At 39.4% G+C, this 18,152-nt stretch overlaps 4 protein-coding genes and 1 long non-coding RNA gene across 9 annotated transcripts; 2 read left to right on the top strand and 3 right to left on the bottom strand.

Annotated features, from left to right (window-relative positions):
* The first annotated feature begins 278 nt into the window (after positions 1-278).
* LOC137733864 (uncharacterized) lies at positions 279-1,665 on the top strand. Its single transcript, XM_068473061.2, has 2 exons — positions 279-606; positions 1,268-1,665. The coding sequence occupies exons 1-2, from the start codon at positions 328-330 to the stop codon at positions 1,379-1,381; spliced, it is 393 nt and encodes a 130-aa protein (XP_068329162.1). The 5' UTR covers positions 279-327; the 3' UTR covers positions 1,382-1,665.
* On the bottom strand, positions 1,657-5,102 carry EMB3131 (Pentatricopeptide repeat (PPR-like) superfamily protein). The gene is made up of 2 exons (XM_068473059.2): positions 2,733-5,102; positions 1,657-2,354 (listed from the first exon to the last, which is right to left on the bottom strand). The coding sequence occupies exon 1, from the start codon at positions 5,100-5,102 to the stop codon at positions 2,949-2,951; it is 2,154 nt and encodes a 717-aa protein (XP_068329160.2). The 3' UTR covers positions 1,657-2,354; positions 2,733-2,948.
* Positions 4,956-9,462, top strand: LOC137733863 (putrescine-binding periplasmic protein-like protein). Of its 4 annotated transcripts, XM_088697332.1 has the most exons (10): positions 4,965-5,095; positions 5,277-5,359; positions 5,480-5,572; positions 5,879-6,328; positions 6,432-6,592; positions 6,737-6,985; positions 7,733-7,867; positions 8,159-8,341; positions 8,596-8,757; positions 8,853-9,462. In XM_088697332.1, the coding sequence occupies exons 4-10, from the start codon at positions 5,989-5,991 to the stop codon at positions 9,270-9,272; spliced, it is 1,650 nt and encodes a 549-aa protein (XP_088553458.1). In that variant the 5' UTR covers positions 4,965-5,095; positions 5,277-5,359; positions 5,480-5,572; positions 5,879-5,988; the 3' UTR covers positions 9,273-9,462. The 4 variants fall into 4 exon arrangements, with proteins under 4 accessions (XP_088553455.1, XP_088553458.1, XP_088553456.1 ...); XM_088697329.1 differs by lacking the exon at positions 5,480-5,572 and having other exon boundaries at positions 4,956-5,095; XM_088697330.1 differs by lacking the exon at positions 4,965-5,095 and having other exon boundaries at positions 5,230-5,359.
* A 734-nt stretch (positions 9,463-10,196) lies between these two features.
* Positions 10,197-14,990, bottom strand: LOC148695430 (uncharacterized). The gene is made up of 5 exons (XM_088697188.1): positions 14,715-14,990; positions 14,307-14,397; positions 11,988-12,300; positions 11,760-11,887; positions 10,197-10,501 (listed from the first exon to the last, which is right to left on the bottom strand). Exons 1-5 carry the CDS (start codon positions 14,988-14,990, stop codon positions 10,305-10,307), a joined length of 1,005 nt encoding a protein of 334 aa, XP_088553314.1. The 3' UTR covers positions 10,197-10,304.
* Positions 14,991-16,280: 1,290 nt separating this feature from the next.
* Positions 16,281-17,774, bottom strand: LOC148695429 (uncharacterized). Of its 2 annotated transcripts, none has more exons than XR_015964782.1 (2): positions 17,383-17,774; positions 16,281-17,209 (listed from the first exon to the last, which is right to left on the bottom strand). It is a non-coding gene; the product is annotated as an uncharacterized LOC148695429 (long non-coding RNA). The 2 variants fall into 2 exon arrangements; XR_015964781.1 differs by having other exon boundaries at positions 17,418-17,774.
* Between the last annotated feature and the right edge of the window lie 378 nt (positions 17,775-18,152).

Raw genomic sequence — 18,152 nt, 5'->3', positions numbered from 1 at the left:
ATTTTGTCAATCATATCCCTATTTTTCCTATTTTACCCTCAATTTTTGACAAAATGACAATCATATATTTATTTTTCCTATGACAAAAAAATATGCCCTTATTAAGATAAACTGTCTCAATATCATTGTGTCATACTCATTTTTCAAATTTTAAAAATGAATCACACTTCTTAATAAAAAAAATAAAAAGAAGAAATTATTCACACGCTGTGTGCTCATCTTCTAGTTTCTAATTAAAAGAGGCGACGTTAACGTAACCTGCCGTTCTTTTATAAAAAGCAAAATGATAACATTATCTGCTCCGAGCGGAAGAGCTAAGCTGCTGCCATGGCAAAGCTTCTCATCTCCAACACAGCCTCACTCGTTCTCTCTCCTCCACCACCCGCTCCACCATCACGTGCTTCATTCATCCCTCCGCGCGTGCCCATCTCGCGGGCGTCACGGTATCCCGGCCGGCAAACCAGAGGCCTAGCGGTGGTGACACGTGCGGGGCCCACCACGAGCCAGTACGTGTTCGCATTCGTTTTGCCGCTCTCTCTGATCGCCGTCACCGTTTTCACCTCCATCAGAGTCGCCGATAAGCTCGACAGAGACTTCCTTGAAGAGGTTTGTCGAATTTCTGCAACTCCCTTCTTTGATATGCATGCGGTTTAATTCATATAGCATATGAATTAAACTCGGAAGAGCTAAAAGTGTTTCCTGACAATTAAAAACGCTTTTGAATATGTTTTGGAAGCAAAAGCGCTAGGGTTTTTAACAAAAAATTCAATATGTTTATAGTAACACGCTTTTTGCAGAAACGCTTACGAGCAGAAGTGCTTTCCTACCGAAGCAATCGCAAATGAGCTCCGCCTTTTTCTTTGTTACGAGTTTTTCCAGTTTCTAATCTCTCTTTTAAAGTAGTGTGCTTTAATCGTAGCAGAGCAATGTCTCTCGTGCGTGCAAATGTTGTGTAGTAGTTTTCTCGTTGTGTTTAACGGTTAATGAAGTACTTTGTCACCACGATTAACTCGTGATTTCGGGTGCAGCTTCCATGTTCTTAAGAGATTTATGCGTAATGCAACTCTGATGGTGCAGTTTCGAGTAATCGAAAACTCATCGTTGGAACCCTAGTTGAATAGCAGGGCCAGGAGAGTGAGCATTTTGTGAGCGCTGCTAAAAAAAGCATTGTTTCAGAGTCTTTTTCTTGGTGATGTTCATAAGCTACTGGGTTTTGTTTCTGTTGATGTTTTCTTTAGTAGTCATAGTGTTTGTGTTCTTGATGCAGATGGCAATTAACCAAGCGATCAGGGAAACGGATGAGGATGGCGAAGCTGACAGTTCGATAGAAGAAAAGCCTGCACTTCCCCGTACCCGCAACCGGCCCAAAAGGGAAGTCTAGGCTTCGGTTTCTTGCTCGTTAAGGTTTAGTTTTGTGCTTAGATCAGCCTGCGGCCGTGCATATGAATCTGTCAATGTACCGGAAAGAAAGAGATCGAGGAACAGTTAACATTTTTATGACAATTTTGTATGTCAAATGGATGTTAACATTAGAATGTTGTGCCAAGCGCCCCTCGAGAATAAGAGCGAACGGCGAGCTTGACGGTTTAATTCCGGTGAATGTATGCGTTGTGTATTTTGTATGTAGAAAAAGAAATATGGAATGAACATACCTCATTTGTGCAACAGGCAAAGAATATTAAGGGGTTGTGGAAAAAATAACTGTTTCATATTCACGTAAGACGGTTTACTAACATAGGCGTTGGTCTAGAGGTACTTCTCTTCTCGGTATTAGACGACAGCCCTAATACAAATCAATGCATTTAAACCTCACATGTCAAAACTCAAAGGTTTCTTTGCGTATTGCGAGAGGGCTTCTCCTCCAGATGAAGGTGAACATTATAGCAGTCACAATTTCTCTCGACAGATTATGAACATTATATATCTGGAATCTTCGACCGATCATTTAAGAATTCAGAGTACCTCAATTCCTGCAATCTGGAACTGCTTCTCTTCTTTGCCATCCAATTTCCTTGATATTGGAATTTGGAGCTTGCCTTGAGAGAAACATATATCCATATCATCAGGGAATACACTCACATTGAATTTTAATTTGCGACGTCTTAGTACCAGAACAGTTGTTTATCTCCCACTAGGAAAATATACTTCCATTCAAGCAACGACCAAACTGAACGACCAGCAAACCAACATAGAGAGTCCCTACCAGGGTCTCTGAGCCAAATTGTACACTGAACCTCCAAAACACATTGAGACCACGGGCGAGAAAGTTGCAGAGAAACAAAGAAAGCAGGCTACCCACGTTCAGCAGAATCATAGTGGCCAAAAGACACTTTCCAAGCAACCCAAATCACAAGCTGCCAAACCAAAAGTTTTAGTTTCAATAAGAGTTCACTAGCCTCTCCTACTATTTAGCTGTATGCATTTCTACAAACTTGTAGCTGAAGTAGGCTAAAAAAAACACATCATTTTGTTTCCAGGTTGCATAATAATTTGAGTCCTAGACTTCCAGATAAAAAGAATGGTAACAATAATATGATTGAGTTTAGGTTTAATCTCCAATTTCCCAAAAGATGCCAACTAAACAAGCAAAAATCAGCTAACTAAAGATGAAGAACTAAAAGAAGAACAAGCAAGAATCAGCTAACCAAAGCAAAGCAACGGAAAATAAACTGTAACATTATTGGAAGCAAAGGTTTAAACTTTAAAACAAGGCTTTACAGTACAAAACTAACCTGTTGGAATATTCATGAGACACCCAAAAAGCGAACATCATTGGCAATGCCAGCTAATAAGATGCCTCACAACCCGAAGATGTGTGCCTCCTCCATAGATGCATCTTAAATGGAGTGTTCTCACCACTTGATACAATTTCATGCATTATAAGCGAATTGCAACAGAAGGAAAGTCCGAAGTAACCAATGAATTCCGTACCTGCCTTTATAGTTTCATCACAACAGCAGCTTACAACCCTTTGCTTTCAATTTGTTTTCTAATCCAAAAAACTTCAAACCAGACACCACCAGATCTGCCGTCTTCTTCTTCATGTGTTCAATTAATACTTCATCATACACAATCATGTTGGCTTCTGTTAAAATTTTGTGCTCTTTCAAATTTGAAAATATTTTTCTTGCCTCCTCTATTGTGCCATGCTTACACATGCCAGAGATTATAGCAGAGTATACAACATCATCTGGAGGACAACCCTGCTGTATCATCTCATTTAGCACCTCAACCACCTTCTCAGCATTATTTGATTTACATGCATGGAGAATGGTAAGAGAATACTTGAATTCCAAGGGTCCACTTGTCACGCTGGCTAAGCAGTCACGAAGTAACAGCATAACGGTGTCAATCTCTCCAATTTTACAAAGCCCTCTAGCAAGCGAACGGTAGGCAGCAATCAAAGGAACACAAGACATCTCAATTATTTTATTATAACAGGCACAAGCCTCATGGATGTCCCCATCTTCAACAAAACACATTATGGCAATGCTGTAAGTAGAGGAGTCGAGCTGCAAACCCACATCCTTCGTTTCATTAAAGAGAGACAATGCTTTTTTCACTTTCCCAGATTTGTGGAGGGCCTCCATAAAGATATTGTAGATTCCTAAACTATAATAACCTTTGACTTTTAACTCTTCAAACACTTCCAAACCCATTGTTACTCTGTCCTCCTTTCCTACAATAAAGGAGAAGAATTTCGAAAGATCGTCAATGACAGGAAAACCACATTTCTCCATCTGTGCAAGCATCTCGCAGAACTTATCCACTTTACTTGTCTCAGCATAGAACGCCAAAATGGGATTCACCGTAGCGAAATCTGGCTGAAGACCCTCTTGAACAGTAACTCGGAAAATTTTATAAGCCTTATCAACCCGCTTCACATTACATAAACCCTCGATAAGAGAATTATATATCCCCAAGTCTGGCCTATAGCCCGAGTCCACCAAATCCTTCAACAAATCACAAGCCACCCCAACCTTCCTGTCCGCCACAAACCCCTCAATCAACACCCCGTATATCGCTCTATCAATCAAGAAACCCTTCGCCTTCATCTCCCTAAACAATTCGTACCCTTTCTCCACCCTGCCACCCTTACACAACCCTGTAACCAGAGTTGCATATGCCATAGCATCAGCCTCAACACTATCTCGCTTCATTTCCTCCCAAACCCTCAAACACCCATCTAAGTTCCCCTCTGAAAGCAAAACCTTAATCATTGCCGTGTATGCAAACACGTCCGGTTTACACAAATTCGCCCTCATTCTCTCCAAAAGCTGCAACATTTCATCAATTCTTCCCATTTTACACATACCCTTTATCAAGATCATGAAAGTAACACTCTCCTCCACCAATCCATCATCACGAAAGTCATCGTAAACCGATAAGGCCAAATCCAAATAACCCGTTTTCGCCAACGCATCCATGATCCTATTGTACAAGAAAACCCTGGGTTTAACCCCAAATTTCTTCATTTTTTCATACACATAATAAACCCTGAGACCTCTATTGGCATCAGAGTGCATTCTGATGAGAATCTCAAACTGTTTCTCGCTCGGCGGTTTGCCCTGCGAGTCCATCAGCTCGGGGACTTGGTCCGCCGACCGGAACCGGTTGGACCGGTTCAGACAATAAGCCAAGGCATTGTACGAAGCATAAGTGTGCTTGAAACCCTTTTGCTTACCTGCCCAGTGGAAGAACTTGGAGGCCGAAACGGGGTCATTCTGGACCTTGAGCACCTCGGCGACGAGGTCCGGCGTGACCCGGCGGAGCTTCCGGAGCTCCGAGACGACTGGCGGGCCCCAGTGGTTCCGGTTCTTGCGGAAAGCATCGAGTATGAAGCGAGCGATGGGGGAGAGAAATGAGAGGAGGGTCGTGTCGTCGGGGTTGGGCGATGAAGTGGACGGCGAGGTTTGGGGCAGGTGTGGGTCCCACTTGGAGAGATCGAAGGGCTGGGATTGGGTTACGGTGGTGGGGTATTTGCGGCTCGGCTGAGAGACACGGTCGGAGAAGAGGCCGCCGCGGACGGTGGGCCGGTTCTGTGTGGGCTTGCGGTGGCCGTGGAAGATCTGGAATTTAGGGGGTGGGGACTGAGGTGGCATTTTAAAATTTGTTGCTGCCCCTTTCTCTCTAATTCTTTTCGTTTGATAATGTAGTGACAAAATGGCCACCGGCAGTTCCCTTTTAAATAAAATAAAAAATAAAAAATGATTATTATCATCACTGCAGAGCGTCGTCTTCTTCTCTGAGCTCTCTCTCACTCTCTCTTTGCTCAGTTGTCTGCAGTGCGCAGAGTGTCCTCTCTCCTCTGTTGGCCGTCGTCCCTCACGCTCGTAGCTAATGACACACACTGAAAGAGGTGAGCTACTTTCTTTTCCATTTGGTGATTTAGGGGTTTTGTAATTTTCTAATTTTCCTGCTAATTTAGGGTTTACGAACCATAAATTTGGTCACAGATTATTTGTATATACATGTACAGTCGATGATTTTTGGATATGTATACTTATTTCTTGAAGAATCTTGGACGCATATCGAACCGGAAATGGACGCATTGTTGTAAGAGGGAAAAAAAGTAATGTTGAATTGCTTGATTATTGTGAAACAATACCGAAATGCCCGGATTATCGTAAAAGGGACAACTGTCTTGATGTTCTTGCAAGTAGCAAATAATCCTTCTAAACTGCTAGATTGTAATTCTTCACTTTAAAAGTAATAAAAGTTCATACATTTTCGTTGTTTGTTTTTTGTTTTTGTTTTCGTTTGGATTTTAGAAAGTGTAAGTGAAATTAGGGGCGAAAGTGATTGTTTTGGATGTAGTGGTTCAGAGTCTTGAGAAATGAAATTGTTCTAATTCTGTTCTCATTTGTGTACTTTGTAGATTTTAAGTGCCACGAGAAATGAAATGCTTTCGGGTTGCTACCTGATCACATTATACTGTGCTCCCTCTGTCATCACATTTTCAGCCCAATTACTAAAACTCCTGTGAATATGGCTGCTGCTGCGTTGGTGGTACCATCATACATCCCTTTCCCCTTAGACCGCTCTGGTCCCCATAGCTCTAAGCTCACCTTTTTCTTCTCTACCAAACCCCTACCAAGGTTCCACTATCATAGGCCTCTCACATTCTCTTGTGGCCTCAACCTCACTCCACATTTGCCAGTGCCGGAGCCTCCCACCTCCGCTGTGTCTCAAACCCTGGTTCGACTTGCTGCCTCCACTGCAGTCTTTGTTGGGCTTGGGCTTTGCTGTTGGGCCAGTTCGGCTCATTGTCGGCCTCTTCCTCTCGGCAAGCCTCAAGTGGCTCTAGAGGAGGAGCACACAGCTCAATGTAATTTCTCAAATCAGTTGAGTTTAGCATTTTTTTTTTATCAATAAGGCAGGTTTGTTTCGCATAACTGTAGTTTTTGAAATTGTACATTTGATGAGCACAGCCAAAGATGATGGAAATGAAGCTAAATCTGAAAGTTTGGAAAAATTGGAAGATAACAAGTTGGAAGCAGCATTTGCAGCTTGGAAGTCTAAGACTTATGCTTTGACAGTCCCTTTGAGACTTGCTGCTCTCCGCGGCTCTGTGCCTCCTTCATGGGTTAAGGTATGAGGTGCTTTTTGTTTTCTGTATTTCGTCATATGACATCAGATTTGGTATTCAGTTTGGTAGGTAGCTGGGATTACAAGTGTTGGATTATTTTATTCTTTTAGAGCGAGTAACTTAATTTATTTCCTTTTGACAATGTAGGATTTTATGCAATCTCAAGGAAAAAGATCAAAGGTTCACATGAAGTCGCATGCAAGCCTTGAGGGCATCTTTTCTGATCTATCAATGGCCCTTAGCAAAGGCAAAGTTGGGCCTTCATCTGTCGTCGCAGCTGACCTCGTTAGTGTTGGGGACTCTTGGCTCAGTTATGCCATTAGCAAGGCTGTGATTGAGCCCATACAAGGGGTAGAAGACCAGGACTGGTTTAAAGGCTTGAGTGACCGATGGAAAGTAAGAAAACAACTGCTCTTTCATGTCCTCTTGATTCTCGATTCTGAAAAAATTGTGTTCCCTTGGCTCCCTGTATTATACATTGAGTAATGCCTTGCTATGCTCATTTGCTGGCCGTGCCATTTAAGGTTGATGTTGTGAAAACTGTAAAAAGGTCATAGGTCAATTGAAATACAAAGCTTGTGTTCATGACCACAAATCAGAGGACTAAAAAAAATGTATTACAGTATTACTAACTCCATGTGATGGAATATATCATTAGCTTTACCATAAATATTAAATATGTATGAAGAGGGTAGGCCCCGAAAACTACAGATATATATCTTCTTTTGCAGTAATTTCTAAGAAGAGATTTAACTTTTCTTTTTTGCTGTTTTGATCACCGGGGCTATCTGTCCTGAATTAATTGTTACAATGCATTTCTAAGATATATGTTGTGTAACCAGAAACTCAGGAATCAAATAGAATATACTGAAGGGGGTAATAGACATGTAGATAACATGTGAAGGGAAAACCTGCTTAGATGTTTCACCGGGCATGCCAGACACTGGAATCAGTATTATTATCTTGTGTGGTTTTCCTAGTATGCTTGGATATTGGTTTTGAGTTTTATTGTGCATGTCTCCTTATGTAGTTTATGCATTCTCTTGCATTTGGAGTACTGTTTCCATTCTTTCGAACTGGCAATGCCTTTTTGTTCCCTCAGAAATCAGTTATGGTGTTTTACTTTTACTAAAAATGACTCAGGTATATCTCCGCAGGAACTCTGAGGGGGGCATTGACGCTAAGGGTAAAGTATGGGCTGCGCCATATCGCTGGGGCTGCATGGTGATAGCATACAAAAAAAGTAAATTTCGAAAGCATAAGTTGGCTCCTGTAGAGGTATACATGTCCCCGAACTGTTTATTATCTGCTAATTCTTTTTAATTAAACTCTTTTTTTATATCAGTACTCTTTACCTCAAAGTATAACATTTGATTGATAAACACAATATTCTATGAAGTGGGAAATTTATGAAAAGAAGTTTGAAAAATGATTCGAGGGGTAAATTTGCTAGCTGAAACATATGTTAAAATTCATACTCACTGGCTTTCATTTGAATCTGGCACATTTTGAATTTTTTAAAATATTATCTTATACAACATTTCAAGAGTTGTAAAACCACCATCGCAGGACTGGGCAGATTTATGGCGACCTGAACTTGCAGGGAAGATTTCTATGGTTGATTCTCCTAGAGAGGTTATTGGTGCAGTATTGAAGTATATGGGAGCATCATACAACACGAAACACATCCATTCGCAAGTTGACGGTGGGAGAGATGCTGCCAGGCAAAATCTGGCTTTACTTGTAAAGCAGGTATTGAGAGAAAAGATCTAACGTCTTTGTTTTGGGTGAGGGTGTACTTGATAAACTAGTGGAAAGGTAGATTGCTCCCAAATCTGGAGCTAAATTTAGGGAATGGACCTCAGTTTTGGAACTACGACTTAAAATTATTCTACTTATATAGGGTATTTCTAGCCGTGGCTTGCGCAGTTCGGATGTCTTTTGTGATGAACATGTTTCATGATTATTTGAAAAAGAATCGTGACATGCTCATTGGCTTTCTGTAGGTCCGACTATTTGACAGTGTACATTATTTAAAAGCATTTGGGGTTGGAGATGTGTGGGTGGCTGTTGGGTGGAGCAGTGATGTTCTTCCTGTTGCCAAACGCATGTCTGATGTTGCAGTAATTGTTCCAAAATCTGGAGCTAGTATATGGGCGGATTTATGGGTACATCCTCCATCATGCTCTCTTAGACATTTACGTTATCCTCTATATTGTATCTTCTCCTATATGTCAATTTATATTTTTTGTTCTTTTTCTAGGCAATCCCTGCCGCCAGTCGGCTTGAAACAAATCGAATTGGGGGGCGAGTTAGAGGGCCGTCTCCACTCATCCATCAATGGATGGAGTTCTGCTTGCAAACTGCTAGAACACTCCCTTTTAAGCAGGAGGTAATCCCAGGAGCTTCCCCTTCTGTGCTTGATAGTGCTCAGCCTGAAGATTTGAAAGAGCTCAAGGGTAAGCCGAAACTGGACACAAACCTCGTGGCAGGAGTACCGCCACCTGAGATTTTGGAAAGGTGTGAGTTTTTGGAGCCCTTAACTGAATCTACGCTATCAGAATATCAATGGTTGATTGCTAGTATGCACAAACCTAGAGATGGTTTGATCACTAGTACGCGTGATTATATGTCATCCTTGATCCAAAATTTTAGAATGAAGCTGCAATCGAAGCCAACATAATCCTGAATTATAACAGGAGCCTAAACCAAGTCCAAAGTTGTATGATGAGAAATAATTCATTTGTTTATATCCAATGTTGTACTCGTACATCATCGGAACATAAGTTCGTTGAGACATGGAATGTTCAGCGGAATTGTACAAATATTATCGATGAGCTACTTGTATAATACGGTGGATAAGTTTACTGTCTCGTTTTTTTTTCTGTTGTTTTCAAGTTTTTGAAAGTAAGATAGGTTGTCTTTGAGCTTCTAATTTCTATGTTACCAGGATCCCCTAACGTATGATTTTGCTCTCTTTGAAAGCCAGAACATGTGGTATCCATTTACGCATCAGGACTCTAAGCGGATACCATATGTTCGGATACCACCAGCGTGATGCTGTAAGCGGAAAGCTGCTTTTGAACAAAGCAACACCATATGTTCGGTTACCACTTGCGTGATGCTATAAGCAGAAAGCTGCTTTTGGACAAAGCAGAAAACTTAACGGGCATTCGTAAGCAGAAAATCAAACACGCCAATATCCAATCAAGGAATTTATTATAACCTTGCCAGTCAATTTAGTATTAGACGTCATAGAACCGAGCGCAATGGCATTCTAGAATCCATATAACCGAACTCACTTAGTGAAAAAAAGCTTTGTTGTTGTTGTTGCCAGTCAATTTATCATTGTGAGCTTATCCAGTAAACATTATATGTATCTCACTTCTTTCCGGGAAAGCATCTGCAGGACAACGCTCTGCTATTAATACATTCGAGTAATTGTCGAGTAATTGTGCAATGATACATGCTGCAAAAGTTGCCTGTATTTATCAAATGTCCACTACCCTGAATGTTAGTCACATTCTCAATGATTTGTATGATTATCTAGGACCGTGTTATGTTCATCGGGAGGAACAAAATCTGAATATTTTGCCTTTCCCTTCTCTCTCGTCAGGAGCAAAGTATTCACGATCCACCTCCTTAATGAGTGCACAATCGATATTGGGGCTCCAATCTATTGTATCAATATATATATGGATCAGGCTGAGAGGCGTCAAGCGAAGGCCATTGATGTCTGCCGGCCAAAAGCGTTTTTTGGAAATGCCTCTTCAGCAGCCGAGTCATTCCAATTGAGTACCATACTACTTCCATACAGATAATTCTTGGCATCTACTACCTTCCACCACGGTATACACCCGACCAACGTCCAGTAGTGCTTTTCCCAATAAGGTATACCATCCTGCCAACTCCCTATGAATGAAAAAAAAAAAAAAAAAAAAAAAAAAAAAAACACAAAACTCGAAAGATTTGAGTAATATCCAACACCGTTGCTGCCAGAATGACTCTTTCAAATGATACAGAATTAAATCCGCACGTGTCTTGTACAACATCGAAAACAAGCCACATAACCACCCAGTATTAAAACGAATGGGAAAACACAAGTAGAGAACCCACATCCCTAACAAGTAATACCTAGAACTAATACTATGATGCATCAGAGAAGAAACATCTCTATGAACAATTTCCATAGTCTATGAAATTATGATAGAAACCTTACAATCAGGTTCTAAAAGACGCTAGGCGGTAGTCGGAAGGCGGGCGCCTATGCGGATTAGTAGGATTTAAGTAAATTTGTTATATTTCGTGTAAATAAGTGTTTGCTTATAATTAAAATATATTTTTTTTCATCATAAACTACTAAATAGAATGACAATATATTATGAAATATTGGAACATAATGAAAACATAGGTACCAAAGATATAATGTGTGTTCATTTAAGTATGCAACCAATATCTTACAATTTATTGAAAAAAAAATAAAATACAAAATTAAAGTTATATATTGTCCGCCTAATTGAGTCGCAACCTAGGCGGTCTAGGCGGGCATCTCAGCAGTTTTAGACGCCCTTTCTTAATTTTCAAACGTCTAGGCATTAATCGGGACAGTGGCCAGCTAGGTGGCACTAGGCGGAGATTTTTAGAACATTACTTACAATGCACGCGGCGACGGAATTAGTTATGTTACACACGGCTTCTTCTTTACGCATACTGAAGATAGCAAAGATCTAAAAATGCAATAGCCGCCTTTCGAAACAGCACATAACACAGTACTACTTAGAAGCCCAGTTAAATTTAGAATATAATCTCCAATCTATATCCAATTATCGGTCTTTAATACGAAACCAGTGTCTTTAACACGAAACGAGTGTCTTATAACAAGTGCTTTCTAGCATTGCTCTCCAGAATATTGTCAAACTCACCTTACATTTCCAATAATTTTCTCAGTTGAACAAATAAGCAATCCGAAACATCAAAGTTCTTTTAAGTCGATATTTTCTCGGGAACAAAGCATAAATCACTGTTACATTACTGGAAAGAAAGAAAGAAAAGGCAAAAATTGAAATGATAAACCCACCAAGAAAGACCCACAAAACCAACAATTTACGAAGAACCCAATTCAAATTTAATGATGATATACACAAGAAACAAAGGAAATTAGAAGACTTACCAGAAGGGGGAGGAGGTTGAGGGTGAAATGGGCAGAGGCAATGCGTCCGGAAGCTTTTCCTGTCTGCAGAATCTACGGCGGGGACGATGAATCCACTTGCGCATTTGCCAATTCCGGCAACATATTGACTGACAAGCAGAGAAATTGGATTCAAATCAAGAAAATCAAAGCTTTCAGAACTGCTATTGCAGATTCTTCGCTATGTTGCAGAAAGAGAGAAGATTTTACAGTTGAGAACTTTTCGGTTCAGAGGTCGGATAATGGGCTTCAGTTGGGAAGATGGTACGCTGTAAATCTGGCAGGAGGCGACCGAGGAGGTTTTGACAGGCCCATGTTTTTGGGTGAACGGAGTCCACTGGGTGATGAGCAATTTTTAGGCCCAGTTCAAATCTGAAGTTTACTTTTAAATTTGAGCTGACAATTATTGTTTGGTGCGCACTAATCAGAGGTGGGTGTACCCCACTAACACGAACGCTCAGAACGTGCTTAATGTAATCTATGTATGATGTGGTTATGAACCTCTCACCTCCTTGACTTAATTCTTCATACAATTAATTACTTTAATGTTTAGCTTAGTTATAAGCTTACATTGACCATATATCTTAGAATAATGTTAGTGAGACCAAATTTTAAACCAAATTTACAAATCAAATGATATGTCACTAATAAGAAATAAGCACGTTAATCAATATTTAAGTAATAATCCAATAATCTATATCCACATCATTTGTTTGCAAATTTAGTTTAAAAATTTGGTCTTCCTAACATTATCCGTCTGATCTTATGTCTGAAATTCAAACATAAAGTATTGAAATCTTTATGCAAAATCAAAAAATTTTCATCGGGTGAGCTAGTCAAAAAGTGAAATAAATATAAAATGAATTTGAATTTGACAGTATCAGATGGTGAATCACTTAACCCAATCATGTTAGACAAGTAAAGGAAGTTGGTTTGTAATTCAAAAAGTGCGGAACATTAGTTTATCCACAAAGCAATAATATAGTGTTGAATTTAAATTACATTTTGGCGTCTCTGCTAATTAGTAGCAAAAGTTATCATGTATTTGATGTCTTTAACTTGTAAGAGATGATCACGCACTTTGGAACCGTTGAAAGTCAATTTCACAGAGAGGTTAAGAGAATGCACAGAATACATTCATGTTCTGAAAGATCAAGACTTTCGAAGACGTATACGAATTAATAATTCAACCTTTTTAGACTGCATGCGCTACAATTTCATGCTTCAGAGGAATTATAATTAGATTGTCTACCATCATTCATGAATACACACACACAAATATATTTATGGGATAGGATCAAGGGACAAATGATTTTACAAATATTTTTACACTCCTTGTTACTCTTTAGATCTATTTGAATCCAATGATCCTGAATAAAACTTATATGACTCATCTAAACTACTAAATGATGTGGAGTTGATGACATGGAAATAAAAAGACATTAATCAATTAAAAAATTTTAAGGAAAAATTATTAGGTTATGGAAACTTAAACACTTTGGAGCCTCCATCTTCATCTAACTCCATATGCCATTGTTAATTAAGATGACAAGAACTCAATCATGGATATATCAATCTCGCTCCATACAACCTAACTGACTTTTTCACTTTCTTCTTCCTGTTCTCTCCCCTCTCTCGAATCCTATAGTATCAATACTATATTTTCATGGGTTGCCTGTAAATGATGGGAAGGTATAAAAAGTGGACTGAAGAAGATAGATTCATAACTCTCGCCCTGTTAAATTTTTATTTTTGTTTATTTTTTTTTATTTTTTTTTCTGTTTGGTTCAATCACTGAAGATCCCCTGGTTTCTTAGCCCAGAATTTGAATATGGATATAGTCGGGGAAACAAAATTGAATCTTCCTAGAAAGGGATGAGGTTTTAACCCTAAAACTGATTTACATCAAATTTCTTAAGTATGTCCTTGATTGACAAGAAAGCTTTCTATTGGCTGGTTATTGCATAATATAAACAAAAGAACTAATCAAAATCTCTTTCGTTGTCCTTCTTTATTTTGGACTCAGCAACAGTTTTTATGCACAACACAATGGCATGAAGGAAGATGGTGTTTGCCAAGGAAGATAAATGGTTTAGGTGCAACAGGACTCTTTTCAAAATATTTTGAATTTTTAGTAGAGGTTTATGTTAATTTATTCTAAGTCATCGCCTCATCACCTACTAAATTATAACAATAATCTTAACTTTTAGGGTAAATCTCTGTTTACTAACCTCATGTTTCGTAGTTTTCAACATTTATTACATCAAGTTTTTTTCGTCCCAGAGACATACCTAAAGTGTAAATTTTGGGACAGTCTCATACATCCGTTAGTCAAACTGTTAAGTCTGCTGTTAACTAATGACGTGGTGCCTATATGGACAATGATCGGGCGCTACGTATCATTAAGGGGTCCACGTGGATATTAAAAAATTACAAAAAAAAAATAAAACAAAAATTTAAAATTTAAAAAAACTAAAAACCAAATCTAAACCTAAAAAATTTAAAGTTGCCGCCGCCTTTGCACTCAACCTTCTTCCTCTCTCTGTTTCTTCTTCTCTATCCAACACAGAAAGCCATCAACCGCACGGCCTAACCTAACCCACTTGTTCCTCCCAGTCCACTGAGACCACCCAAGCCGCTACCTAAGCTACCAAAATCGAGTAAGCCATCATCCTTTGGAAAACTGCTTTGCTTCACTCATTGAAAAAGGACCTCCATTTTCGGTTTGCATTTGTGGGTTGTTTTGGGAATTGCGTTGGAGCCGTCATTGTTCTCGTTTTCTTCCTCATTTCGCTTTGGTTCACTTCCCGCTGCAATAGCAACAACTCCTTGAAAGCCAAGACCTTTACACACAACTCCTCCGCCATCCCAAACGTCTCCAAAGAGATCCAAGAAATCCGAATTGACAACTTACGGAACAACCTATCATAGCCTGACCCGAAACCCATCAACCACCAGAACCATCCTGACCTGGTTGCTGACTCGGACTCTGCCAGAGCCCAGCCCCTGTTTCTCAAGTAAGACGATCACCACGACAGCCCGGTTGGGAGCGGAGGCAGACAGAGAATTCACATTGAGATTGGAAAGGACCACCAGATTTAGTACCCGGAGAAAGGCGGCGGCGATGGGTCGTCGTATGGCAGCGAGAAGGCTCGGTCTGGGGACCAGGGGATGATCGCTGCGTCGGAGGTTTCGCATTTGGGGTGGGGACATTGGTACACTCTCAGAGAGCTTGAGGATTCCACTAATGGGTTTGCCAAGAGTCGGAATGAGTGTAAAGAGGATCTTCTGCTTGCGTTCCCGTCGCCGAAGATGAAGAGATTGTGCAGCGGGCTGTTTTCCTTCAATCAGATCCCGGTCAGCCCGTTCGGGTCAATTGATATGGTCGAAGGGTTGGTAGCTGGGTTTGGAAATTGTGTGAAGAAGAGGGCGGCGACCAAGAGGGCAATTTTAAATTTTTTAGGTTTAGGCTCGGTTTTTAGTTTTTAAAATTTAAAATTTTTGTTTTAGTTTTTTTTTCTTTCAATTTTTTAATATCCACGTGGACCCAGATTGACATATGGCACTCAGTCATTGTCTACGTGGGGGCCACGTCACCAGTTAACGGCTGATTTAACAATCAAACTAACGGATGTATGAGACTGTCCCAAAATTAACACTTTAGGTATGACTCTGGGACGAAAAAAACTTCACGTACCAAATGTTGAAAAACACGAAACTTGAGGGTAGTAAACCGATATTTATCCTAACTTTTAATTATGACCATTAGATTAAAAAGGATCCAAGGGCTAATATGGAGTGTAAAGATATTTGTCCCTTAATCCCCTGTCTCTCTCTGTCTCTCTCTCTCTCTCATGTTTGTCCTGTACTTCCAACATATATCTCTCTCTCTCATGTTTGTCTTGTACTTCCAACATAGGCCATTGGAGTTAGTTAGACCTAACAAGTAATTACACAAAGCACGTGGGAATTTCCTGAAAGCTTAGGTTTAGGGGTGTGATATTCACACACCCCATTTTACATTTCACATACTCTTCTAATTTTTGACCGTTAGATTGGATGAATTGAAGAAAATCAACTAATAAAAATTAACAACGGGTGTGTAAGAAGTAAAATAGAGTATGTAGATAACACATCCCTAGGTTTATATGCGACCGACAAATATTATTTACCTAATCAAACCATGCAACATTATTTGTGGAGAGAGACTTTGAAAGTCTTCTTTTTTTTTTTTTTCTTTTTTTTTTTTTTCCTTGGTCACAAAATTAATATAGTTGCTTATTTGGCCGAAAATGTTGAGGTTGGGGGCAATCTTTTGGTCTTCAAGTGGAGGCTTCAGGGTTGTGGGAATCTTTCATCTTACATTAATATTGTCATTTAAAAGAAACGTTCGAAGTTTGAACTGCAGACATGTTTTTAGGATGCTGATCATTGAAGTTGTGTAACAATTAAATTTTTGGAGTGTCAACTACAATTTTCATATTTTGATTAAGTTGAAAGCTATTCATAAAGAAAGATATCTTACTAATCTCCACAAAAATGGTAGAATTACAATATGGATAATAGGATTACACATCTGTCATATGACAATATAATATACAATCCACACCTAATAAAACACAAAAGTCCACACTACTACCAACTAGCATGAACTCAGACATGATCAACGCCTAAAACATACAAGTATTAACTCAAAATCCTATAGATAAATGATACACCAAAATAATTTAGGGCACGTTAAATAAAAAGTCAACAGTAGGCCAAAGTAGGCCCCGTTAGGATCAACAACCCTAGATTCTCAAATCTAGAAGATCCGAACGTCAAATTTCCGTTCCACAAGTTCTCAAAAGTCTAAAATCAATTAGCATGCCCAATAAGTTGCATAATGATCCAACAGTCAAATTGTCATCAATGATGAAAATAAAGACGACGGTAGAATTATCTCAAACATTGAATAATTGATTGAACATTTGAACATGCATGGGCTCAAGGTATCGAGTATGTATCGATGCCAAAATCCATGTCATTTGAATTTCCCACTCACTGCTGCTCGAGGTGGTTTCTGGCGAACAAGAACTCAGTTTTCCGACCAACTTTAAAGTTTACCAAATTTTTACAGCATGTATAACTCAACATGAGAACAACTTTTATACCTGAGACAAAGTGCCAGTACAGGGCGCGGGTGCCGTCAACTTCACATCATCGACTTGCCGCCTACGGTGATATAGTGAGGTCGGGGTTGGTCCGATTTTACTCCCGGGATGATGGGCTAAAAGATTAGGTAGTAAAGACAGTCGCCGTTTGGCCAATTCGCCAAACAAAGGATAGGGCAGTCGGAACTCATCAAATTTCACAGCCTTAAACCTCCGCATACGGTGGTTATTCGAAGTGGTTCTTGGGTGGGTTTAGTAGATGGAAGTGTGGTCTTCAATCTGAGAAGTTAAGAAAAGAGTTGGGGGTAATTAGTTTGGAATTTACTACAGCAAACTAACAACATAAATTTAATTACCTAAACCTAAAGGAAATAACCCCGCGAATTCAACCAAGTTGCGAAATTGAAGTTATTAAGTGCTGAAAAACCGAATGTAATTAGTTATTCACATACATGTGCAAATTTTCTCGATCAACATATATACATACTTTCTTGTGACTTTGATGTGGTAATGTTTTCATGAAAAGGAGATTGAACATGAAGCTTCATTCTGTGACGGAAATGAAAAGGTGAAGATCTAGAGAGGATGAATGAAGTCCTTCACAATAAATACTTTGACTTAATCAATCATTTTTTTAGCTGCAGTAGCATCAGATGATGAAAATGTAGCAATGAGGACGTGGAATGATAGTAAGGATCACATTATATGCATGCTGCTGGGGCTAGGGTCACATTCGTTTGAAGAAATTGAAAGAAACTGTTATTTAGGGTTTGCTAGTTTGGCAGCTATATCGATCGATATTTCATTATCTTTGCATGTCTTTCAAAAAGTGTGGAACATTAGTTTATCCACAAAGCAATAATATAGTGTTGAATTTACATTACATTTTGGCGTCTCTGCTAATTAGTACAAAAGTTATCATGTATTTGATGTCTTTAACTTGTAAGAGATGGTCACGTACTTTGGAACCGTTGAAAGTCAATTTCACAGAGAGGATAAGAAAGTGCACATAATACATTCATGTTCTGGAAGATCAAGACTTTCGAAGCCGTATACGAATTAATAATTCAACCTTTTTAGACTGCATGCACTGCAATTTCATGCTTCAAAGGAATTATAATATATTTCAGGTTTATACTGTGCTTCCAACATTCGCCATTGGAGTTAGACCTAATCGGTAATTAGATGAAGCACCTGGGAATTTCTAACATTGGGCTGTTTA

The sequence above is a fragment of the Pyrus communis genome, chromosome 7, assembly GCF_041283825.1.
Source record: "Pyrus communis isolate YQ-2024b chromosome 7, ASM4128382v1, whole genome shotgun sequence".
NCBI lineage: Eukaryota > Viridiplantae > Streptophyta > Magnoliopsida > Rosales > Rosaceae > Pyrus > Pyrus communis.
This window is presented reverse-complemented; position numbering and strand designations above follow the sequence as displayed.